The following is a 25,049-nucleotide window of genomic DNA, read 5'->3' on the forward strand; positions in this document are numbered from 1 at the left end:
AAATGAATGATAGAACGAAACAAAAACTTTGAGTGGGAACTATGTTTGAAAAGAGATTTTTTTAATTGAGATGAGCTAAATCGAGGAATTGTCAATGTGCTTGCCTGGTATTTGTATTGCCGACGTGAGAAATACACAAGATTGTTGTTTTGTAAAAGCTTTCAAAATGAGTGTGGCCTAAGACAGGGAATTTTATGCCTTTTTGTGTAATTTGATATTGAGTGTATGTGATCTACTGACAAGTTGATATAGGAAACTGCAAATTGTGACATGTGAAAATGATGAATATGTTGATGGTTTGAGTTTGTGTGACTACGAAAATCATTTAAAAAAGAAAACATTTTTTTGAATTAATTTTTAAAAATAAATGAAAAGATCAAAATTAATATTTTAATAAAATAGTGATAGATCTGTTGAGAATGTTATTTTGTGTTTAAAAGTAGTTAGCTAAATTTTAGACCCTGGCTCGGACCAAAGATGTGTTAAAAGTTAAAAACAATAATAACCAGCTGGAACGGGGATTTCAAACTGCTATGAACAAAAAGCAAATAAAAAATCCTTCTTTGCAAAATTTTACCGAAGTTGCCCGAATCCAATTGGGAGTTTACCTGTGTCAAGAACTCCAGTGATTATTTGATACAAAAAAGGGGACACCAGAACACTGGATGTCAAGACAAGAACGAAAGTCGGCCTAGATTGAGTTTATAACTAGAAAATAGGCAGGGGCCGCGCGAACGCAGGCCCCCACTAGCACAAATTATGACGTAGGCTCTGCCACTTGGGCAGACCTTAGGCGAGCACCCCTCCCAAGTGCAATGGAAGTCACTAGCCTAGGCCATGGGCCTTCTTGATCACCCATTGACCTCGTCCAGGTAAGTATGTTGTTAGGTAGTGCTCACTTGTATTTTATACACTCGAGTTCCTTCCTAGGCTTACTTGTATTGGCAATGTGGGACGAGCCAGACCTATTTTGTTAAGCTCTGTTCATGTTTTCTTTTATTGTTTTTGTTGATTGTTTTCTAATTGATCCAGCACTACTACTGCAGATGGTACTATTAAATTTACGTTAAACGCAGAAAAAAACATACTCTCAATAGGAGATTCAAATACATGTTTGAAAGTTCCACTCCAGCTGTTCCCATGGCGAGAGAGAGAGAGAGAGGTTAGCTAATCGGAAAACACTTGGGATACGGACGGCAAATCACAGACACATTGCACTAGCTAATCCCGACTTAACTGAGGATTGGTATGAAAACATTAACGGGTGGAGTTCCATCTTTTGAATTTTGCTATTAGTATGTACTTTGTTACTCTCTTCGCAACCTGATAATGTTACTTCGCTTCACCCTTTAAAATATACTTGTCTTCTATTATCAAAAAAAAATATACCTGTCTTCATCGGTTTGATGTATAATCAAACCTTCAAAGATTTTTGTCAATGAAATCTCACAAAGTATAAAGGGGCAGATCCCTGGATTATTTCATCTGTTTTCACTCTTTTCATAGCAAAGAACAAATAGATTAGGGTTACCGAAATATTTCGACAACAATTTTCGGTTTTATTTTTTATTTAAAAAAGATGCATTAAGATAACTACATTCGCTTAATTCTGTTTCTGTAAATGAAAGGGAAAAAAAAAAAGTGAGAGAGAGGAGGGGGTGGGTAGAGGAGGACATCACAGACACAAACACCTTTGATAATAAGCTAATAGATGAAGTATGTTATTCACAATGTAGTCACTAACAGAAGCTAACATTTTTCAGGCCACCCATTCCTACTTGGTTACAGTGGACTCCTAAAAGTCTGAGTTCCACACCAAAGTGGTGACCGAAGCAAAGCTACATCTAAGAATCAAAGTTTACTCAGATTCATGTAAAGAAAGGGGGAATAATAAAGGAATAAAATATGGAGAACATTTTAACTAGTAGAATGAAACAAAGGTTGAATGGGATTGGCCGTTTAGAAAACTGAATAGCCCAGCCAACAATAATCCTGCGGCAAAATATCAGCAGTACTACAAGCGACGGGAAGGAATAAACTCAGCACCTCTTGGGGCCTTGGAGAATGGAGAGCTGCCTCTTCACCTTTCACATGAAACAAAACTTCCAAACAAAATGTACACCATCAAAAACAAGCTTGGCCTTCATGTTCTTGATCTCTTCTGCTTTTGAGGAACAAAGCGAATCCCTTGTTTGCCAAGCTCCAAGGTCTTCACTTTACCATCATCTAGGCTAACAGATAATGATGACGTGCCTTCAATTATGTTGGTAACAACTCCCTTGTGCCTAGATATAAAATAAATTAGAAATAATAATTTAACCCACAACACACTTAAGTCTAGGATTATAATAAAAGCAATGATAATCATCATCTTTTTTACTATCATCCTCTCATCATCCCATGATGTGATATTAAATGATTAAAGACTATTTATTATGTTTCACTTGTGGACCTATAATTTAATGTCACATCAAGGGATGTTTAGATGATAATAAAAATGATGATAAATAGATTTTTCCTTATAATAATTTCACGGGAAATGGAGACCTTAAATTCAAACAAAAATGGAATTCTTCATTCAGTTTCATGGCATTTGCAATAACACAGCAAATTAGCAACTTCCATTCTAACTCATGGGGAATATGGACATGTTTTTCATTTATTCCTTTGTTGGGAGAAAAAAAAAGGTGGAGGTGGGGTAGAGATATAAATTGATCCAATTGACAAGGTGTAGGACAGCATAGACCTGTGGGGAATCATAATGAACTATTTTCAACATGGATACTACCCAATTTTCAATTTCTTATTGCATGACGGAGCCACCAAACATGTTCTCTGCTCGGAGATAGAAATTGGTAAATACAACTTGGGAAAGAAACATCAGTTTCAGCTTACAACTAACACTGTGCTTGGTGAGCTGCGTTGTTCTCATTTTACCTTCATGATTCCCTTCCCCCACCCATAATGTATATGCATTAGGAAAGAAAACAAAAACTCACCATGAATTGTCGGATAACTGATGAACTTCGACTCTCTTTCCAATTGAATCTTTACCCAACTTTTTCAGTATCCAATTAGCGTCCATAATCTCATCCATCAAATTTTCTTGTTGTGACGGTGTCACATCTTGAGATGTTTTCTCCAAGGGAGAGGGTCTCCTCCGTTTTGACCTTTGGCCCTTGATAGAACTCCTCTCTTCCTCAGGATGAGGAGATTTCTGATTTTCGAGGGTGGGTTTCTTAAATTTGAACCTCAGCAAGGGTTTCGAATCTTTTGGCAAATGTGAACCAGGAGTCTGACCATAGTCATCATTACCTTCATCAAACATCTCAGGCCTCCTTTCCGATGGCCTCCCCAACAACTCCTTGCTACCTCTTACTTCACCAAAAGACCCTGATGCAGCTGTGTTTCCTCCACTGTTTCTCTTTCCCAATAAAATTCGTGTATGCTCTTGAGTAGCACTTTCATGTGCATCAGCACTGCTCCCTCTGCCAAATTTGAGGCTTACATCAGAAACTTCTGATTTAACTTTGCCCAATTTTAGCAAATTTCCTTCTTTCCTGGCAACCTTCAAAAGCTTCAGTTGTCCAGAGCTATCAGTTCTGTCTCCTGCCAATTGTAGAAAGTCCAATGAAGTTTTTAAGTGCAACTTAAAATAAAATATCAACTTCATCCATGATGGTGTGAATCAGAGGTAGTTTGAGAAATAAAGAGTGGAAAATCACTCTTTTTAGTCGATGAAAAAAAATCAACACTCCTACCTTTACTATCACCAAATTTAGCAGTACCAACATGTCTATCCACTGTAAGTTTGTCACTCGCTTTCCACTGGCTTGTATTTGCACTGCCTGCTTGTGAAAATGAATCCATAGGTCATCCAAGAGAGACAGAGAGATACTACAATTCTCATCTTTCAACAAACTGAAATTGTAGTCTAAAGAGAAACGAAGTCAAAATAATTATATTAGAAACATCCATTTTGCCTTAATATCTTGCTGAAGCAAAACAAACAATAGAACGCAAGAAGCAAGAACCTAAAAGGAAAGTATAAAAATAAAAAAAATAAAAACAAGAAGCTGAAAGTGAAATCACTTAGTGAGATCTTCTGAAGGAGAAATGGTGGAAGACAATAAGCAAAGGAAAAGATTAAAATAAATGAAAATACAGCGAAAATGATGTATTATATACAATCATTATAATGGCCATTTAACATCAGTTTTTATGGTTTAAAAGTTATAGATAGTTATTCATATCAAATTAAAGAAAGAAAGCAACAAAAGGCAAAACCACGAAGATTAATTTATCAATTATTAGCTAAAAGCTTGTTAAGCACCATTACCATAAAACTAGAACAACAAACTCAATTACTCTCAAGAGCACTAAAACAAGCTTGTGCAATTCCTGCAAACCCTTATCAAACACAGACACAGACACACACACACACACACACACGGCTATCCTCCTATGGCAAGAATCATCCTTGCCTAATGATAATTATGATAAACCTCGAAAAAGCAAAGTTATAAGCCATAGCCATACCATTGGAGGTCATCAGATCTTGTTCTCTCTGACAGCTTGAAGCATCCGACCTAGGAGAGTTAGTAACATTTATTTTTCGTGGACCTAGACTTATAACAATCTTCTTTCCTTTCACATTTTTTGACTTGCTAGCCTGTTTTCCAGCATCTTCTCCAGTATCCAAACTATAAGACTTACTATTCTTGAGTCGAACAACTCTAGGGACCCTATCTTCATCACTTAACATCACCTCATCAACAAACTTGTGTTTCAAAACTCCCGGTTGATTGATTGAGCAAATCCCTTCAGTATGATTCAGATTTCCAGCCATGGGAAAATAATCCCTTTCCTGACCTTCCTTTCCATGGAACTGCTTCTCGTCACTCTTCTCATCATCCATGCCATATCCAAAAGAATGGGTATCATTATGTCCTTCGAAACCCTCCTGGGCTTCTATGTTACCGATCGCCTCATATCCTTTCTTCTTGGCATGTTTTTTATTTGAAGACTTCTTTCCATAATCCTTGGCCTTTTTTGGTGACTTTTCAACCAACCCTTTGAGAGAAAACTTCAAGGACCGTCCGAATTCATTCTTTAATCTTGTAGGACCATTTTCTTCGTCATCTGAATAAGGTGAAATAGAAAATATTTCTTCTTGGGTTGGCAAACCTGCAGCAGCCCTCAAGCTAGCAATTAAATCTCGGTCAGCTTCGTCCCTCCTTCTCCAAAGCTCTTGAATAGCATCCTCAATACCCTTGACCTGACATAAATTTAAGTTAAAAAACTAGAAGTCAAATGCAAGAACCCCTAAAACAAAACCCCGATAACAACTCTCATATCTTTTTAACTAAACCTGATAGCACTCCCCACGACATGTGGGACATTTGTACTGAAGATTTCCATCTACTTGAAACTGCGCATATTTTTCATCACTGCAAGACATTATTTTTCAAAAAAAAAAGCAATTTAGTGTCTTGAAAAAATAATTCACCCACTTTCACTGGTCAGATTATTTTCATAATGCTATCCCAAGAAACCTGCAATAAGACAAAATACTATAAAGCAAAGATAATGGGTCCATTAAGATCGGATCCAGAAATGAACCTGATACCGTCACACTGGCAATGCACCCAGCGCTGGCAAACATCACAGCAAACCATTGGTGTTGACTCTGAATCTCTATATACCTACAAAATTGGACCAAGACATCTTATCAAGTTTTTTTCTCTTCCTTTTTTGGGTAAAAGAAGAACCAATTCTTTCTAGACTCACCGGGCACACAGAGAGGACAAAACAGATTTCAAACACTAATAAAATTGCATTCAAAATTACTTGTTTGCCTTTTTTTCCTTCATTGATAAGCACATACCCTGGATAGTGAATCCCCATCATACCCTCCTTGCCATTCTCACTTGGTGGAGGAAGTGTCATTGGCTACATTCAATGAGTTTTTTTATGACAAGGAGCGTACTTTGGTGCAACTCTGGAATTTCTTTGTGCACTATTTGCTCTTTTGGTTTTCGGCTTTAGTGATTAATGTTTTTTCTGTTCATGATTTTCTGATATCGCTTTCCATTTCCTAGAATGTATTTAGGTGTTTTCTTTTGTATACTTCCTATTTATATAGGCTTCGCCTATACATTCGTTTCTAATCAAATTTCTTCTAACTTGTCAAAAAAAAAAAAAAACATATAACCCTAGAACACTAGCACCCACCCCTGGGGGCACCCATAAAAAAAAAGAACCTGTCTAACTGAAAACATCAACCATGCAGTATACAACCAGAACAAAAATGCACAAATTAATAATCAGAATGAATAATTTCAAGAATGACATTGATACCTTCAAACAAACAGGGCAATAGTTCCCCTTCACAAATAATCTTCCACAAGCATCACAGCAAGTGTAACCAAGAAACCACCTGTACATTTAAAAAGAAAATCATGAATCCACCTACAAATAGTGAATGCGATACTCAGATTGCAAGTATGTAAGATTTTTTTATCAGTCAGGTTGCAAGTACATAAGAAAAGGGTCAGAAAAGAGATTGCCATTCGCAATCATTAAAAATGCATAAACCTCACATAATACAAATGAAAATGCCTTGTTTTCATTTGTTGTTTATTATATGGGAGGTAGACACAACTTAGAAACCTTGAAAAAATTAAACCGATGATCTCACCGTCAATCCTATGTTTATATTTATTAAAAGAAGAGTCTCTTAAGCCTGCCTGCAGAATACCTATCAAACAACTAAATCATGTTCCAGCTATAACTTCTTTTTATAAGTTGAAATTTATAAATCAACAATTCTTGGTGCAACCAAATTACATGTGAACTAAACAAAAGCTACACCTAACCATGGTATGAAAAAAAGAGGGAAAATAATGATAGCTAGAAATAGAAAAGCTAATGTTCCAGCTATAACTACAGGCGCAGTTGAAGTCAGGACTGTGTACAAGAATTGAATAGACCAAATAAAAAACCCAAAGTACACTTCCAATAGTGAAAGTCAAACTGTTTTCCAGAATCTCAAAATTTGGTCAACGTAGACTACAACCAACAAGCATAGTACTGGAAGGCCCAATGATCACAAACTGTGCCCAACACCCAATATTGGGATCTTAAGAACTTCAATTATCACAAAAAACTATAACACTCAATTAAACATCAAATAAATACCAAAAGATCGAAGAGAGAGGTAGCAAGTGAGAGAAAGAAAGTGTTAGAAACTTCATTCCCCTCTCTCTAAAACTCAAATACATTTTATACACAACCGAAAACTTACAAAAAAAAAAAACCAAAAGATCGCACTATCATGAGTAACAACCAATACCTCACACTCGAGCCATTTCCTGGGACAGTCGAGCCACAGCTGTGACATCTCGTGTGCTTTGGGCACAAATAAGGCCCAGAACTGACATTCTGCACAATCACAAACAAAACATAAGCAATCTCTTTTAATCAAGATAGAGAACTTCGGAACAAGCAATTTATACTCGCCTTGTGTGAAGGCTGCTGGCAATAACAGTGGTGAGCGCCATCGCACCGTTTACAGAACATAAATTTATTTGGGTCTCCCATTTTTAGGCACACCTGGACAAAGCAAGGGAAACCAAATATGATATCATTATAATAATTATAAGCAGATCAAACCAGGTGAGACCAAATTTATAATCATCAAGCAATGAATAAAGTTATGATGTTAATGGGCCTCCCAGGGGCAAACGCTATAAGGCAAAAGGGCCAACCTTCAGGAATTTTTATTATTCGTTGAAAAAGGTTGTGACGAAATAATGCAAGAAGATCCCCACAAGCAAAAAGTTGTAGTCATGACCTTACTACAGAATTTTTTACTTTTCATTTAACTATCAAGAATGAAGGATGTAAGAACAAGGGTTCAATTGTATTGCACATCGTTTTTTACCTCGCAAATTCGACAAGAGGGGCAGACCCATGAACTCCAGTGGAATAAATCTGCAATCAAGTCAAATGAATAAAAGCATGTGTTGCTTGTACCAACATAAAGATGTCCGGCCAGTAAATCTTACCCCTATGTTGAGCCCAAGATTTCAAGCAGCTCCTATGGTACTTCTTACCACACTTCTTGCATGGAAGCATCCTCCTTGCTTTCTCACCACCTTCATTTTCACCAAAGAAGCACAACCGGCACATTACATTCACGTTGGACTGACCCTGCTCTTCCCCTGCATGACCTCTTGACGTATCCTGTTTACTAGAAAACCCAATCATTATAACGAACAAAAAAATCGAAAAATAAAAGTCTCCAAGAATTCATTGCAGCAAAAGCCAAATTGCAAGCATTAAATCCACCTATATGGGAAAAAAACCCCAATTTGAATATGAAAACCACCTGCTTTCCAAATCCATTATATATTGTCACATTAAAGAAGGTTTTTCTTCCGTAAGATCACTCCGTAGATCAATCAATTTTGTTGCTTTCTAGGCCCTGCTTGAATAACTTCTAGCATACAATAGGATACATTCCCAAACTTTCACTAATCACCAAACAAACTATGTAATACCAGCCAAAAAAAAAAAAACTAACTGCACCAAATCCCCTAAAAATCTCGCACATTAAAAAATTGAAAACACATAATAAAGTAAACTATTTCATATACACGAACCAGAAACGCAAAATCCATGCTTGAACAAAACCTGATTCCTAATATGCACCAACCAAACAACCCAACTACCCCCACAAACTCACACTCCACATAAATGAAAACCAAAAATCAAAATAAAATTCAAACAAAAAACCGCAAAAATATAATTCGCATAGGCCTAATTGGGATGGAAGGTAGCTCACTCACCGCCGCGAGATCTCCGGACTCGAACCGCCTAGCGTAATCTTCGGCGGCGACCATTGCGGCGGCGGCCTTCTTCTGAAGGGCGATGCGCTTACTCTGAGCGGAGGCGGCGGCGGCGACCTCGTCCACCGCATTGCTACCACCAATCCCTCCATCCACGACAACCGGAGGCAGCGGAGGCGGGGCGACGACCTTAGGGACAAGAACCTGGACGGTGTCGTTTTCGCCAGCGGACTTATCGGAACTGGGCCGAATCCGCCAGGGGTCCTTCAAAAACTGATCGATTCTAGAAACATCCAACAGAAAGTCAATCCTGCCCTTGGCTGTGTGAAGGCTCTGAGGAAACCCTAACGAACAGAAACAGATTCGCCGACTGCAACCACAAAAACCAACATAGAGAGAGAGAAAGAGAGAGAGTTTCAGAGAGAGAATTTTAGCGAGACGAAGAAATAGAGAGAGGGGGGGAGAAGAGAGGGGGTTAAGGGTAACCATACCATGTAATTGGGCAAGCTACGTGAAAGGCCATGTATTGTAGAGAAAAAAATTTTGGGTGAATTTGAAATTTTTTTGAGTTCGGGTGAGTGAGAGAGGTTCTTCGGGGGATCGCTCGGCTCGCTCCCAAAATTTTTTTTTTCAAAAGTTAAAAATTAAAAATAATGTATACTAGGGAATTTTTTTTTTTTTTTTTTTAAAGAAAAAGAAATATCATTCAAGAAGCGGCCATGCCCAAAGGTGGGTTTGTACTACCGACTCTCTCTGTTTGCTTTTGGACGGGTTGTGTTTTGGGTTTGTGCCTTGTGGGTTGCCAAGCCTCTCGTGCCCTCTTTAACGCGATGTTTTTGTGGTTGGGGATTTTGAGGATGCTCTGCTCTCTATTGCCAGGTCCGCTGCAGTCCTTTGTTCAACCAATGAGGGAATGGCATTGTCTGGCTTTTAAATTAAGATGGTTTGGTCAAGGTCAACAGCCAATAGAAAGTGACCATTACATCATGGCTCTATAGGGTATATATCACGGATTTTGTAAATCTTTTTTACTTGTGAATTTTTTAAAAAAGTTTTAATATGTTGATTGAACATGATAAAAATTATAATAAAAATAATACTATTCGTTTAACATTTTATATAATTTTTTTTATCTAAATAATTTGTACAAATTTCAAATAAATAAATTAGATGAGATGAATTGATATGATTTCTCAATCCAAACAGGATGTAATAAATAAATCGAATAGACGGATGCATAACATTTTTGAGTTGTGTTACACAAAAGCTCCACATCCTTATATACTATTTACAAATATGTGAGTTTAATTTTTTATTCTTATATTTCATATTTCAATTCAATATTAAATATAAAATATAAAATATGAAAGTAAAAAAAGTAAAATCATAATTTTTAAGTGGTGGTATGGAGCTTATGTTTAGAATTTTTCAACATTTTTAAGATTGAAAATATAAACAAATTGATTGTGGGCAAATTATTGAGAAGGAAAAAAATATATATATATAGTTTTGAGACAAAAATATTTTTAAATTATGATGCATGTTGTTACGTTAAGTAATGTGCCAACTTTTAAATATTTTTCATTTAAGTAATCAAGCTATTTAAGAATGCGTTACTTCAATGGGTATGACTGAAAATTATGAAATTTAGCATGAAGAATCACACGAGATGCTTTCATAATTTTTTTAAAGTTTTTTATTAATGCACTATTTGTTTGGATCATGATCATTTTGTCTCGTGTGTTTAATATTTACATCTCTCTGTAAAAATCAGAATCCTTTTTTTTTTTTTTTATACAAAGTAAGTAATTTCGATTGAAATTTTTCATGAATCGATATTAGAGCGAGCCTCACTAAAAATGAAGTTAAGCTTTTATTTTCTTCAAATTCTCTTATTAGAAAAAAAAAATCCAAATACTGTCATATTTAAGAGAGAAATACTTTAAACATAAATAGATTATATAAAAATAATCTCATAAATTATTACGAAATGATGTGGTTCGTCAGATAAAATTACATTAATTTATAAAATTATTTTTATATAATTAATTTGCGGATATAATAGTACTCTATTTAAGATACTCAAAATTTCAATAAGAAGGTTAAAAATATAATTTTTAAACATATACAAAGAAATTAATAAAAAAATATCTTATAAATGATGCCTGATGTATAATATTTACTTATAATAAAAAAAAATTATAATTTTAAAGTATCACAACATGCCATAATATTCCCGATGTAGTTTTCTGTAAATTTTTTTACGAACTAATTATTTTCCATTTTACTCTCACCAATCTCGCTCAAAAAATTGAAAAAAATGAATAAATTTCTTCTTTTTTTTAGCAGAAATTTCTCCTATTTAAAACGACGACGTTTCATTATTTATTTAATGTCAGTAATGTCATTGCAAGAGCACGCGACTTCCACCTCTCGGCTCTCAGTGACAGACTTCTGAGAGAGAGGAGAAGAAGAGAAGAAGAAAGAAACAGCAGCTATGAACGCTCCTGACCGCTATGAACGTTTCGTCGTCCCCGAAGGCACCAAAAAGTAACTTTATCCAATACTCTCTCTCACTTTCTCAAACCTCTGTTTCTTTATCATTATTTTTTAAATAAATTCTCTTATAAAATCTCAGGGTGTCATACGAGAGGGACACGAAGATAATCAACGCCGCGTCGTTCACCGTTGAGAGAGAAGACCACACGATCGGAAACATTCTTCGCATGTACTGATTTTGAATTACTCGACTCGTTTAATTTCACTTATTTAATTTTACCATTTCTTGCTTATCAAGTAAGTTATTGTTCTCTGTCTCTGACATTTTGATGAAATATTGATTGATCAAATCCCTATTTTGGCTGCTTGTCTTGCTCATTTTTCAGGCAATTGCACAGGGACCCGAATGTGCTATTCGCTGGGTACAAGCTTCCTCACCCACTCCAGTACAAAATCATTGTTAGGGTTAGTATTTTTCTTTATCCTTTCCTTCTAAGAAAAACTTATGGACATGCAGTTAAGTTTCTAAGGTCACTCCACTTTGGGATTTTATTTTTAATTTTTTTTAATGATTCGTTTTAGATTTTGTGACTTCAATCAGATGAATTTCTTTTAATTAGATTTTTCATGCTCAGAAGAAGCTGATTTTGGGTGCTGTCGATACTAATACAACCACCACTTAATATTATTTAACGAATCGATCTGTTCTTAACCTTTTTAATGGTTTTATCGAGATACTGGTTAATGATTTTGGCGTTTTTTCGTAGATTCACACCGCTAGCCAGTCGTCTCCAATGCAGGCATATAACCAGGCTATCAATGATCTCGACAAGGAACTGGATCATTTGAAGAATGCTTTCGAGGTACAAAATCTCTCTTTATCCGGCATTTAGAAAGGATGTTAAGATTTGAAGTGTGCAAATATCTCTCTTCTGAACACTCGTGTTTTCATAAAGCATCTCTCATGGATACAATCAAGAAGATATCATATATGCACAAGCTCCTCTCACTAGTAACTGTGATGCCATCAACACAAGAGGTGGAGTTAGAGTATGTCTTAGGACTCTTTTCAATGTCATGTTAAAAGGAAATATACTCCTATGTGATGATGATGCGCTGGATTTCTAGGACTCGTTTTTTATTTTTAATTATAGAAATGAGTGTCATTGCTCCTTTATTGTCTTGGGCAGTGTTCTTAAATGGGAAAATAGATTGTACCATTTAATTTTTCAGATCCATATAATTGGATTGTTTCTTTGCTTTGCTTTGGTCATCTCAGTTGTGAGAAAAGGTATCGATCCACTAACATGAGGTATTTTAAGTTCTGAAAGATTAACCAATACTTATAAAAAAAAAAAACAGATTAACCAATCTCCCATTTTCCAGAATTCTCATATTCTTTGTCAGGATAAAAAATGCTCATTTCTTCATTTCAAAATCCCTGTTTGCAGATTGAGTTGGCAAAGCATTCGAGGGAGTACTAATATGCATTGAAAGCATGCAAGGACGCACCATGTTGGATTGTTTATGTTGATGGTTAAGTGGAACTCGAGATGAATTAGCCATGGCACTTCTGCTTTGAGCCAATGGTCGTAACTTGCTCAATAGAACTACTTAGACCCTATGGATTTTATGAACCATAGTTCTCTTTATGGGTTTCATCTGTAAGCAGCACCATCGATTTGGTTTACTCTTTGAGGATGAATTGTTGCTGTGGATTATTGCTTCACGTTTTTTGTCATTCACTGGAATCCCATCGATGGACTCTACCAGGCTTTTTATGAGAAGACATGCTAAGAAAAGGGTTAAAAATTTAAAAAAAAAGAATAGAGTCGACTAAAAGAGGTTTGTTAAGGGATCTAGGATTGCTAGGCTTTTTTCACCCTTTGGGTAAATTATCTTGGCAACTCCCGCTGTCAATTTTCACATGGTGGTTGCCATTTTCAACGAATAAGGTTCTAGAAATCACCTGTTTCCTTGTTACAATTAGTTTCTAAAGTTCTAAGCTACCGCAGTTGGCTTGACATTTACATGATAGAGAAGTCATCATCAAGTCCATCCAGTTCTCCTTTTACATTGTGTTGTTGAATGATCAAAACCGAGGTTTTCATTGAGAAATCAGATCCTGACAGAACATCCCCAATTGGACCCAGTTCTGGACACTGCTGCCAATCATTCATTCCCATTGTCAACACTGAGTTTGCCCTTCCCCCTCTTCCTACAATGATGAGTGCGTACTGCCCCTCCAATGACGTTAAAGTTGAATAGGTCTCAGATGAATTTGCAAGATGCTTCTCCACGTATGCAACATGCCCGCCTGCTACTTGTCTCTCATAAAATTGCGCAAAGCACTCGTCATCGATCTTCATCTCCTCTTCCTGCTCTGCAACATTGACCCTATAGTTGCCGGTTCTTCTTGATGCATTCTCTAAACTGGTTTCCACTAAGAATCTTATGACAGTGAGTTTTACTCCAGGATGCCGTGCTACACGCCCAGCATAGGCTAATGCTTCTCTATCATCTTTGCCACCAATGAAAATCACTGCAATGTTGGGAGATACATGTAATCTTGATATTCTTTCCATCAATCCAAGACCTCTATCCACCAGAATTCCCACCGAGCATGGGGCATCCCTGAGAACCTGTTGAAAACGACAACTATACTCAAGCTAAAACTCAGAAGAACGGAACAAACTATACTCTTTTTTATTCCCCATGTTGGGGGAAGAAGCAAAAAGAAAACAAAAAAGGCTGTCCATCAGAAATATTTGGAACAATTCATAAGTTTTCAATCAATTGGATTAGAGATGGGTCTGGTGAGAAGGTTCTCAGCTGCCTTCTGTAAATTATATCCTGATTTTACCTTGCGGTTCACATATCTAAATCCTGAATGGCCTGCATCCAATGTTCCATCTGGACGCTGGGTCTTGTGAAATGGTAATATGATGAGTGCCGCCACCAACTCCTCCGCCAAATTACAAATATCATGGGGCATGGCATTGAATGTAGAGAGTGCAAGCATTCGTCTGATTGTAACACCATCACCATTCATATCTTCATAGTCTTGAACTGCAGTCGTGATTTCTTCTCTCATGTCTATCACTGACTGGTCAGTGACTCTCATATTGTCCACTCCATCAACTTGCACAAGTGTGGCTGCTATTTTGTCTGTGAGTTCAATCATGTCAGTGACATATACCTCGATTCCAGGGTCAGTTGTGCCTCGAGATATCTCTATGAAGTTAATGGCAGCAGGCACATTTTGAGGCCCATGAACACATAGCATGAGTCGGAGCTCTTTCGATGGGTCAAGCCATTCAAGAGCCATTCGATGAGTTGGTGCACGTTTTCTTGCACGTTTGATTATATGCGAGACAACTGATGGTATGTACACAACAGTGAAAAAGACTGCAATTACCAACACAATGCTGGTTGTAGTTGATGTGGTGCCGGCCTGCATTGGTTGTAAGAGAACAAAGTAAACAGATTATAGTCGTGGAGCATCAACCTGTTCAATAGAATTGAAAATCATAGGCAGGGTGATGAGTGTCTCTCTACTGCCCATAGGCATGAAAATCATAGCTATTGACAGTTGTATCTATGATTATCAGTTATTGCATTCTTCCATTTCAAACCAGGCTAATTATGCATGTAGCATTTAACTGTTCCATAGAATTGAAACGTCCATTTTCCTTCATACTTGCATTGATTATCAGTTTTAGTTGAATGAATAAGATCATTCTTTTAATCCATTAGGCAGAGTAAACTGTAGAGTATTATGATTGCCATTTCAGGTTGCACTGCAAACTTGTTGTCTTAGCTGCACATAATTTTTACTTGTTCCCGTAACAATGTGTCGGGTATAACTAGTGTCAAGATTGCAACAAGAAATGCAGAAAATAAATACTCTGTTTCATGGTGGCCTGGAGGCACTTTAGTGTTTATGTACCTGTTGCTTTCAATCCCCAAAAAGCATGCCTTGTTCTAAAATTAGAAGCATTTTCTATTTAGACTACTCATGGAGATACCTACCATTAAAAAACTGCAAAATTTTGGATAAAGCCAATGGCAGCAAGACATGATTAGAAGCATTTTCTATTTAGATCGGTCTGGCTTAATGCATTCTAACCTACAAGTTTCATAGCAATTACCCAGTCATATGAAGAAGAGGATAGACCGAGTTTCTTTCAAACAAAAATTTCAGAACAAGACATAAAAATAGATTCTTACTGTGTTAGCAGCAATAGCCAAGTAAATTTGATAATGGCCCTTTACAGAGAGAAGCAACCCAAGTGCGACCGATTCGGGCCAATGAAATCCCAACAACAAGCCAGAGATGACCGTCCCAGTGACCTTCCCTACTGTCGCTATTACAAAGAGTAGAAACAGCCTTGCCCAAGTTCCTATTTGGCCAGGTTCAAACTCTCGGAAATCAGCTTCAAAGCCCATCCAAATGAAGAAAATGGGATAGAAAATGGTAGTTAACAAGTAGTTGACTTTGCTAATAACATATTTTGATACTCTCCCCTTACTAGGCAAGAAAATCCCCGCCATAAATGCACTCAGCATGGGGCTGTACCCGTATGCAGGCGAGCAGCTGCAAACCAAACCCATGAAGGCAACTGAGAGCACTAGGTGTGAACCTTTAATGGGTTTGCCTTCAGGGTTCTCGTTGTTAACCCAGTTCATAATAATCGGTGAAACTTTGGCAGTGATCACTGTTTGGAGAACTAGTGCAGAACTCATCTCTACGACTTCTTGAATTCGACTCTTACCTGAAGGTTTTTCTCTTATTGGATATACGATATAGCCAATGGAAATGAGAAGAGTGGATATAAAATCAGAATGCATTCCTGCAGCAATGACAAGCCGGCCAATGTCCGACTTGCCTATTTTACAACTAGTAATTATACGAGTCAGGACGGGAGAGGCTGTACTGGAGAGGGCAGTGGAGAGGGTAAGGGTGAAGTTTATTTTGAATTTCCCTGTATAATTCAGCAATGGGGTTATGGAGCAGGCTAGGATGAATGTGGAGAGCATTCCAGCATATGCCACTTTAGCATCTCGAGTTGGTGCTTTCAAGAGCACATATGGATCCATTTCTATACCCAACACAAGCATGTAGCATATCATCCCAAAATCAATGATAAAACGCAGAGCTAGAGCTGCTGGTTTATCAAATAAAGTACGTACAATGCCCAAGTTCCCAATGAGCAGCCCTATCTGCATATATATTAAGAAAAAGACAGCAATTATTCATAACGAAAGAGGTTTATGGGATACATAATCACTACTACAGCAGAAAGCACCTTTTAGCAAAGGTCTCATATGAAGTGACAAGCATGATGATAGATGCAATGTTTGTCAGAGAAATAAGTTATGTAGGTTTTTTTTTTTTTAGTAGGATCTGTTTACTTCAGAAACTTGGTTTCAGGCCAACACTCCTAGTAGTCAGGGTTCTTGGGCTTCTTTGGGGTAGTGGAAAGTATTAAGGAAAACTTCAAGCATCCCACTTCCGGTCCCCTTATCCAAAGTAAATCAAGGACGACTTACACATGGCGATATATGCCTGCACAGGGCATGATTAAGACTTTGAAACAGTCCCCGTATGATTGTTACTTTTTTTCTTTATACATATATATATAGAGTTCGGGTGAGGAAGAAGGAAACTCCACCTATTTCATTTTGAACTATTTGGAGCTCAAAAAGTATCATTCATCATCCTCTTCCTTTCTCGGACTGGAACCCAACTTTCCATCCCAACAACATGAAAAAATAAAAGAGGTTATTGACTGGCCCTACCTTAAAATTCATCAAGTTTTTGTATGTGACGTGGGTCCATTGCCTCAATGTAAAAATCACACGAAACCCACACAAATTAAAGTGAGATGCTTGAGAGAGAGAGAGAGAGACTTACAAAGGTATCAGAAGTGATTCGAGGTTGTGAGACGGGCTTTAGAAGGAAGTGCGTGACATTGCATAGAACCACCATTAAGAAGAAACCGAATACGTGTTTTGCAGCTTTTGTAAATATTGCTGTTAGCTTACCCGTACATGGGTCTTGATCTTCTACTCTCTTATTTGCCATTTTTGTTTCCACATCAATTCACCTTCTTTGATCCTCAGAAAACCTTCTCTGTTCTTTCTTTTCTTTTTTTTGTTGGGTTTTTTACGTAGCAAATGAATAATGTCACCGTTTCTGCCCTTGGGGGGTTTAGGCCGGTGGGTGTGGGTGGCTGTGAATAAATGCTTGCTTAGGGGAGAAAATAAAGGAGCAGTGTTCGGAGAATCAGCCATGTAATTGCTGTCGCCGAAGACCTCAAGAGTGAGCGGAAAAAACAAATCGACAAGCATGAGGTCTGATCTGTTTGCTATATTTTGGGTTAGGATCTATACAACAGACGAAGGTTTCAATTAATTAGGAATTTCAAATTAAATAGTTTAGAAATTTTCCACTCATGGAATAAACTCCCAACAATATTAAAACTATGTTTTTTTTTAAATAATAAATAAAAGAGAAAATTTATAAAATTTATTTATAATTCTTATTTGTTATACATCTAATATATGAAAGCTTTCCACATCAATTACTAAAAATATTGATGTATTATTTTTCTAAAATTTATAATAGATTCAATTATAAATAATGTATTAAAATTTAATAGACCAAATTATATGCAACAAAACCCTTAAATAAATACGTTCTCACTTTAATTTATATTATTTTATGAAAAATAATAATTAGATTCGAGTGTGTAAGTGTCGCTCCGTATAATCATTTTAAAAGTAATAAATAAATATAAAATATATATAAATAAAATTAATTTTTTAATACTTACATACATTACAATTATAATAGTGCTACATCTTTGGAGAGATGTAGCTTGAAAAATTATTGAAAATATAAAATGTATTTTTTTATTTGTTATTTTTTTTATTTTTTTAATTATCATAAATATTTTAAAAAAATAAAAAATTCATAATATTATTAAAAAATATTTTTTAATTACTAAATAAAAATAATAATAAAAAAAACATTCGACACATAAATTCAGGATCCAAATTCGGATCCAGAGCATTTCTCTTACAATTATACGTAATATTATTCTACATCATTGGTCAAACAATCACCGTCAAATTAATATTTTCTACGTCGAAATAACCGTCCCTATATGCTCCGAGTCTTTTACGACGGGAATCGTAGGAGCGATCCTTGCTATGCTCGTCTCTGGAATCTTCTTCCATCTCCGAAAGGCGAAAACACTGAAAAATATTAATCTTAACTCGGCCGTCTCTGTGATCCTTTTCCTCCCACTGTACGTAAAGCTAAATTCTTTTCACTCTCTTTCTCTATTTCTTACTCTGATCTGTTTGGTTGTCTTAATAATCCTGAGAGCACGGGGAAAAGAAAATTTCCAAGTTTTGGAATCAGGCTGTTGAAGTCAGCTGAGCTAAACTAGGCCTGGTTGAAGCTCAGCTGAATAGAGTTTTCTACTTCTGATTTTCTTGTCGTATCTTTTTCCCGCTACATTTTGCCAGTTACGAAACTGAGTGTAGATTTTGCTTTGGAATTTCGATTCTCTTTCTGTCTAGTCAAGTGTACGGATTTTTAACAATTGTACACATACGGATTGATTCTTCTATTTTACTCGCATATGTGCAGAAATTTGAGGAAAACCCCTGGCTTTTACTGGATTTCGAGAAATGGCTGAAGTTAATGAGCAGCAAAGCCAACCCCTTGGTATGATTGAAGGAATATTGCCAAATAGGACGTTTTTATCTACTACAAATATGTTGAAATTTCAGTTTACTTAGTAACGTCATCAATTTTCACATGATTCATGAATGGCCATAATTTGCAGGTGAAGATAATGGAAATGAAATAGTCACTGAAAATGCTGCATTTGTGCATGAGGAGCCTCCTCAAGATGCTATCGGTCCCCCAAGAGTTGATTCTGAGGTGGAAATCCTTCATGAGAAAGTCACAAAGCAAATCATTAAGGAAGGTCATGGACAAAACCCATCCAAATATTCAACATGCTTCTGTAAGTACCAGATAGTTTCTTATTCTTGTGCTCCTGATACATTTACCTTGATCATTAATATATTCTAGTTTTCATCTGGTCATCTTTCATGTCCATGAAAATGATAGACCTGACTTATCAATAAGATTTTTAAAACTTATCCAAAAAAGAAAATAAAAGACTTGGAATTCTTGCACCAACCACTACCTAGATACTAGTAGTATCAGGCCATTGCATATTTATATGCTGTTCGTGGATCTGTTTAATTAATTGAGATTAAGGGCTAGTAGTAGCAATACTCTACTACTATTCATTATTTTATTATTACTTTTTACCTACTTTTCACTACTATTCAATATTCTATCATTACTTTTTCACTACTATTAACGGAATATCTGAGATCACCTCACTACCCAAATGCAACCTAAGACTTGGTTGAGTTAACATATTCTGGGGCATCAATGTTGGATTTTTGGACATCTTCTAATATTATGTTCAGCAAATAATCTATTCAAATTTGGCTTATGGGATGTTTGTGGATGATGTTAACTCCGCTTTCCGAACCATGTGTGATAGTGCACTACAGGGCATGGACGGAAAGCACCCAGCACAAGTTTGAAGACACGTGGGAGGAGCAAAGACCACTTGAGTTGGTATTAGGGAAAGGTATCTGTGCATATGGTCCTGATTCTCTTTTCAAAATATGCGTAATATCTGCATGAAACTTGTTATTTGGTGTATGGTTTGTCTTGTTGTTTTCACCCTTAATTTTATCAGTTCTTTGTTCCCCCTACCTTTTCTGTTAATAATTATTTCAATCTTCAGACCTAGTTACGTAGTATTCTATATTGGAGTACATAATTGTTAGCTCACTGACCAGCATAGATGAAGTGGTTCAAACTGATGTCGTGATTCATTAACTGTCATTTCTTTGGGGAGTTCACTGCCTAAGGACTACAGAAGCTTATGGGAGACTTGATTATGCAATGTTGGGATGCCTGAATATCACTTGTCATTATATCAACTGGATCCAATGTGAAGGATAAAACGTTAGGAAAAGGATATTGAAGAATACAGCTACCTTGAACAACCCACATACACACCTAGTAGACTCATAATGACATTTTTTTTTATTGGCACCGGGTGTCCGAGAACAAAGTCCCGACTAATTCCAGGGGTGCACAGGCCTTCGGCAAGAAGTTTCACTTAAGTGCACCTTAAGTAATTCAATGTGAAGTTCTTCCAGTTTAATGGCCCCTATAAATTGTTTGCACCCAAGAGGATTTGAACGTTAGACCTGGAGGGAGCATACTACCAAGATTACCACTTGAGCCAACCCCTAGGGGTTCAGAATGACACATTTGCATTTGCATATGTATTTTAGTCATTTAAAGTGACAGCCAGGTATTTACATGGTGTTATACTCTGTTGGACATTCTATAGAATGTTGACATATTTATTCTGCCACAGAGAAGAAAGAAATGACTGGCTTGGCTATTGGTTTATCCAGCATGAAATCTGGTGAACGTGCCAGGTTACATGTGGGCTGGGAATTAGGTTACGGGAAAGAAGGAAGTTTTTCTTTCCCAAATGTTCCGCCTATGGCAGACATAATATATGAAGTTGAGCTCATTGGATTTGATGAGACCAAAGAAGTAAGTTGGTCTTAACTGACTTCCAAAGTACTTGTTTATGTATGTTTTATGTTTATCTTCAATTCTATGGGCTTGACCTTGGTATTATGCTGATGCGTAATACATTTCGTAGGGGAAATCTCATTTTCTCGATTTCAGGACTTCAAATTTTTCTTGTTTTCTTAATTGATGTTTCTCATATATATGCACTATGAACTTGGGCAACACCTTATTTGATCATTAATAAATTTGAACTTAACAACAAAAAAACAGGGCAAAGCTCGTGCTGACATGACTGTGGAGGAGAGGATTGGTTCAGCAGATCGAAGAAAGATGGATGGAAATGCTTTATTTAAGGAGGATAAACTGGAGGAGGCTATGCAACAGTATGAAATGGTTACCCATTAATGTTCCTTGGATATAATTTCGTTTTGGCATCTATATTTCTTCATGATTTTTCTTTGTTTCTAAGCAAGTTCTGATGGTTTTTCTTCATTTTAGGCCATTGCATATATGGGTGATGACTTCATGTTCCAATTGTTTGGGAAGTACAGGGACATGGCTTTAGCTGTTAAGAATCCATGTCACCTTAACATGGCAGCATGTCTAATAAAGCTCAAGCGCTATGATGAAGCAATCATGCAATGCAGCATTGTAAGTATGCAGTTTCATGTCTCATGGACAGATTTCATTCTATTTCAAATGCTAAATACTTAATTTTTTTAGAAGTAAAAAAATACATATTCATCTTCGTATTCAATGAGTTTAAAGAATCTTGAATCATATTTAGGAATATAAAAACAGCTTGAATTGGCATATTTATTTTGCAAGTCCACCTAGATATGCCTTCGAGCATTCTACTAATTTGTTAGCGGCTCCTATATAATCGCTTACACTGCGTAATTTCCATAATATTTGACTCAGTCAACTACTGTGAGGCATGGTTATTTCTATTCCATTTAAATCTGTAGGTGCACAAAGGGAAAACAATATTGATAACTGATTGGAGCATATCTTCTTTTTCCCCCACCCAATGTTTCTAGTGAAAAATTACAAGCTGTTGTCTGGACAACCCAAACCACAGTTTGCATTTCTTCTTAGTCTGGACATCGAGAGAGTACCCCATGAAGCCACAGAGAACTTAAACGCTGGCTTTAGCCTTTACTACCATATGGAGCATACATTTATATGCACGGTAATCCAGTGACTGAATTAATGTCATTCGCTTTGCACCTGGTCACTGCACCTTCTGTAGAACCAGGAAATAAGTCTTGACAACTTTTATCTGCTATCCACTGAATGATATAATGCGACAGACAACGAACATTTCAGTAAAAGACACACTCTCTCTCTCAATCCTTACCCATGCATAGAGTGGTCAATGAGAGTTATTTATTTACTTAAAAAATAAACATTGATAGTTAATGGGATGATGGAGTCACAGGTGTTGGCAGAGAATGAAAACAACGTCAAAGCACTGTTCAGACGAGGTAAAGCTCGAGCAGAACTTGGGCAAACAGATGCTGCCCGAGAGGACTTCCTGAAGGCACGGAAATTTGCACCCGAAGACAAAGCAATTGCGAGGGAGTTACGTTTGCTTGCCGAACATGACAAGGCTCTTTATCAGAAGCAAAAGGAGATCTATAAAGGACTCTTTGGACCAAGACCTGAACCGAAACCAAAGCGATCTAATTGGCTGGTTCTCTTTTGGCATTGGTTGTTGTCACTATTCTATCGCCTTTTCAAGCGCGGAGGGCACAAAGCAGACTAATCATAAGCAGATGGACAAAGATACTTTGTGTACCAAGCAAGCATGATCTCAAGCATTAAACGTTAAAGGCCAAAGGTTCCAGCGATACGGACGCACAGTTATTTCTTCAAGTGTGTGCTAATTAACCTTAATATGTTTTTTTTCCCCTTTCTCCTAGGATAAAGCCCCGTTTGCGTTTAATCTTGTTGTGACCTCAAATACTTATTGGTATCATAGCCATTTTCTGGCCATTGCATTTGAAATAAACATTTCACATGATGCTGGACTTGAGCTCTGATGATCTGATCTATAGGACCTCAAAGTTCCCTTGTGGGCAAATGTAACAAACTTTTTTAGTTGAGATCATAATCCAAACAAAGATATCAATTTTTTTAAATCACTTGCAGCTTTTTTAACATGAAATTGCTAACAGAAAATAGATAAATTCGAAACCTTTACACTACCTTGAAAAGCTAACGCCCTAAAAATGTCTACCACGGTTGCTTTGGCATGGACATCCAAGCACAATAAGCACAAACAATCTTCTGTGAAATATACACATAAACAGCAAATGATAGACTCATTAGCATCACGTCCTTCCAATCACCCTTCTGCTGTGGGCTCATGTTCTCTTTCAAAACCTTCCCAAACTTCCCAAAACCAACAAGAATTCCCGGCAACAGCGACTCCCTTCTGCTCTCTTTCTTCGTTCTTGGGTTGGAAGTGTCTGCAGGTTTGTGGCTTTGGCAGCCTAAAAGGATGAATGTTCTTGGGCTGCTTTTCTTTCTGGGTTCTTGAATTGTACAGATCCTTCTGTATAAAGAATGGCCAACTAAGAGAGCAGCCATGGAAGGTTTTGTTTATCAAAAATCAAGTTTAGGTGGGTGAGTTGGTGGAGATGTTTTTGTTTATTGATGTTTATGAAGAAGGTGAGGTGGTGGAAGGGCGGCGTTTGACCTCATCACGCAAAAAGTAGATATGCCAATCACCCTCACTGGCTATGGCTCCTAGTGCAGTAGGAGAAAAATATCTTTAATCGGGAAGCAAGCGTTCCTATTTGTCTCAAGTTTTTTTGGGTCACATGTCCATGAGGAATGGATAAGGTCCATTTGAAAAGGCTACCCATGTACTTGCTCCCAAATTTATTTCCCTTTTATCCTTCATTTTCTAGCACCTTGTATTGTTTCTTAAGCTTATTTGGTTATTTTGAAATGGACAAGTCACAAAGACGAATGACAATTTTAGAGGAAATTCAAGTTGCTTTTTGCTTTTAATTTTCTAATTTAGGACAGAGCAATGGTAAACATCACATTTTAGCATCAACGATGAGTTAAACCTTCAATCTTTATAGGATATACAACCAAATTACAACGTTATGAGTTCAACTAATATTCAATCATTAAGGTTCTTTTTAATGGCATCACTGTGTAGACTCCAAATGATAAAGAAAATGAAGGGGCAACAAGCATTGTATCGACTTGATTGAGTTATATATAGCTTATTTTAAAGAGTTGCAAACCTTTCAAGAGGTCGATTTGTTAGTTGTTAAAATTCCAATAAGCTTACTTCATCCCCCATTTAAGCATACTTATTTTGAAGGTACAACAAGATGGTCTCAACCGAAAAAAGAAAAAAAAAAGACATATTATTCGGTCATGAAATGTAATTAACGGATGCAAATTTAATAGTAATCGTATCTAAATATAATTGAGATAATTTTCAATTATTTAATCGAATTTGACTATACTTTTTACATAAAAGATAAATACAATATTAAACTTTCAAAATTAGATATATAAATACCATTAATATTAAACGTTTATGTAAGATTGTTTCAAAATTAGATATATAAATATCATTAATTAGAAGTGTAGAATCGGGCTGAATTTTTTTTTCCTGGTCCGGTTTGAAATTCGGAATTCGGATGTATCCGGACGGTTATCCACCCGAATTATACCCGAACAGTTAATATGGATCTGATTTTATCATCCAATTATCCGTAATTGGATATTTTTTTAAAAAAATAAATAAATATGAGATTCTATCCTATTTCTTCCCTAACTTCTCCAGTTTGCATGTGCAATCTCCATTCATAACAACGAGTAAATAATGATCCATCTTCTGCTGAGGTACTATTAATACTACCGTCTAGATGATCTACAGAGTTTATATGTTTAAATCTTCTGGAAAACCACTCAAATTTATTCAAACCCATATCTCTCTCTCAACTCTCAGCAATCTTCTGCAAGATGAAGTCAATATGATAAATGAAAGCAGTAGCAGTTCGTAA

General features: G+C 36.5%; 5 protein-coding genes and 1 non-coding gene across 8 annotated transcripts; 2 read left to right on the plus strand and 4 right to left on the minus strand.

The window, feature by feature from the left end:
• Window positions 1–719: 719 nt before the first annotated feature.
• LOC118344598 lies at window positions 720–880 on the minus strand. Its single transcript, XR_004798378.1, has one exon. It is a non-coding gene; the product is annotated as a U1 spliceosomal RNA (small nuclear RNA).
• An 812-nt stretch (window positions 881–1,692) lies between these two features.
• LOC108983939 lies at window positions 1,693–9,502 on the minus strand. The gene is made up of 13 exons (XM_018955729.2): window positions 9,344–9,502; window positions 8,853–9,222; window positions 8,070–8,247; window positions 7,946–7,995; window positions 7,522–7,614; window positions 7,355–7,443; window positions 6,361–6,439; window positions 5,623–5,705; window positions 5,372–5,450; window positions 4,540–5,278; window positions 3,762–3,848; window positions 3,000–3,609; window positions 1,693–2,285 (listed from the first exon to the last, which is right to left on the minus strand). The coding sequence occupies exons 1-13, from the start codon at window positions 9,373–9,375 to the stop codon at window positions 2,144–2,146; spliced, it is 2,631 nt and encodes an 876-aa protein (XP_018811274.1). The 5' UTR covers window positions 9,376–9,502; the 3' UTR covers window positions 1,693–2,143.
• A 1,766-nt stretch (window positions 9,503–11,268) lies between these two features.
• On the plus strand, window positions 11,269–13,096 carry LOC108983948 (DNA-directed RNA polymerases II, IV and V subunit 11-like). The gene is made up of 5 exons (XM_018955745.2): window positions 11,269–11,402; window positions 11,491–11,580; window positions 11,738–11,816; window positions 12,119–12,214; window positions 12,803–13,096. The coding sequence occupies exons 1-5, from the start codon at window positions 11,350–11,352 to the stop codon at window positions 12,833–12,835; spliced, it is 351 nt and encodes a 116-aa protein (XP_018811290.1). The 5' UTR covers window positions 11,269–11,349; the 3' UTR covers window positions 12,836–13,096.
• An 85-nt stretch (window positions 13,097–13,181) lies between these two features.
• On the minus strand, window positions 13,182–17,689 carry LOC108983947 (cation/H(+) antiporter 28-like). 2 transcript variants are annotated; one of them, XM_018955743.2, is made up of 4 exons: window positions 17,269–17,689; window positions 15,582–16,574; window positions 14,215–14,805; window positions 13,182–13,993 (listed from the first exon to the last, which is right to left on the minus strand). In XM_018955743.2, exons 1-4 carry the CDS (start codon window positions 17,437–17,439, stop codon window positions 13,379–13,381), a joined length of 2,370 nt encoding a protein of 789 aa, XP_018811288.1. In that variant the 5' UTR covers window positions 17,440–17,689; the 3' UTR covers window positions 13,182–13,378. The 2 variants fall into 2 exon arrangements, with proteins under 2 accessions (XP_018811288.1, XP_018811289.1); XM_018955744.2 differs by lacking the exon at window positions 17,269–17,689 and adding an exon at window positions 17,027–17,088.
• An 815-nt stretch (window positions 17,690–18,504) lies between these two features.
• Window positions 18,505–23,055, plus strand: LOC108983945 (peptidyl-prolyl cis-trans isomerase FKBP42-like). Of its 2 annotated transcripts, none has more exons than XM_018955740.2 (8): window positions 18,505–18,667; window positions 19,015–19,092; window positions 19,214–19,396; window positions 19,952–20,041; window positions 20,846–21,030; window positions 21,283–21,405; window positions 21,511–21,663; window positions 22,454–23,055. In XM_018955740.2, exons 2-8 carry the CDS (start codon window positions 19,056–19,058, stop codon window positions 22,778–22,780), a joined length of 1,098 nt encoding a protein of 365 aa, XP_018811285.1. In that variant the 5' UTR covers window positions 18,505–18,667; window positions 19,015–19,055; the 3' UTR covers window positions 22,781–23,055. The 2 variants fall into 2 exon arrangements, with proteins under 2 accessions (XP_018811285.1, XP_018811287.1); XM_018955742.2 differs by lacking the exon at window positions 18,505–18,667 and adding an exon at window positions 18,742–18,889.
• A 195-nt stretch (window positions 23,056–23,250) lies between these two features.
• On the minus strand, window positions 23,251–23,607 carry LOC118344507. Its single transcript, XM_035685336.1, has one exon. The coding sequence runs from the start codon at window positions 23,605–23,607 to the stop codon at window positions 23,251–23,253; it is 357 nt and encodes a 118-aa protein (XP_035541229.1).
• Window positions 23,608–25,049: the final 1,442 nt, after the last annotated feature.

Source organism: Juglans regia, chromosome 14 (assembly GCF_001411555.2).
Source record: "Juglans regia cultivar Chandler chromosome 14, Walnut 2.0, whole genome shotgun sequence".
Classification (NCBI taxonomy): domain Eukaryota; kingdom Viridiplantae; phylum Streptophyta; class Magnoliopsida; order Fagales; family Juglandaceae; genus Juglans; species Juglans regia.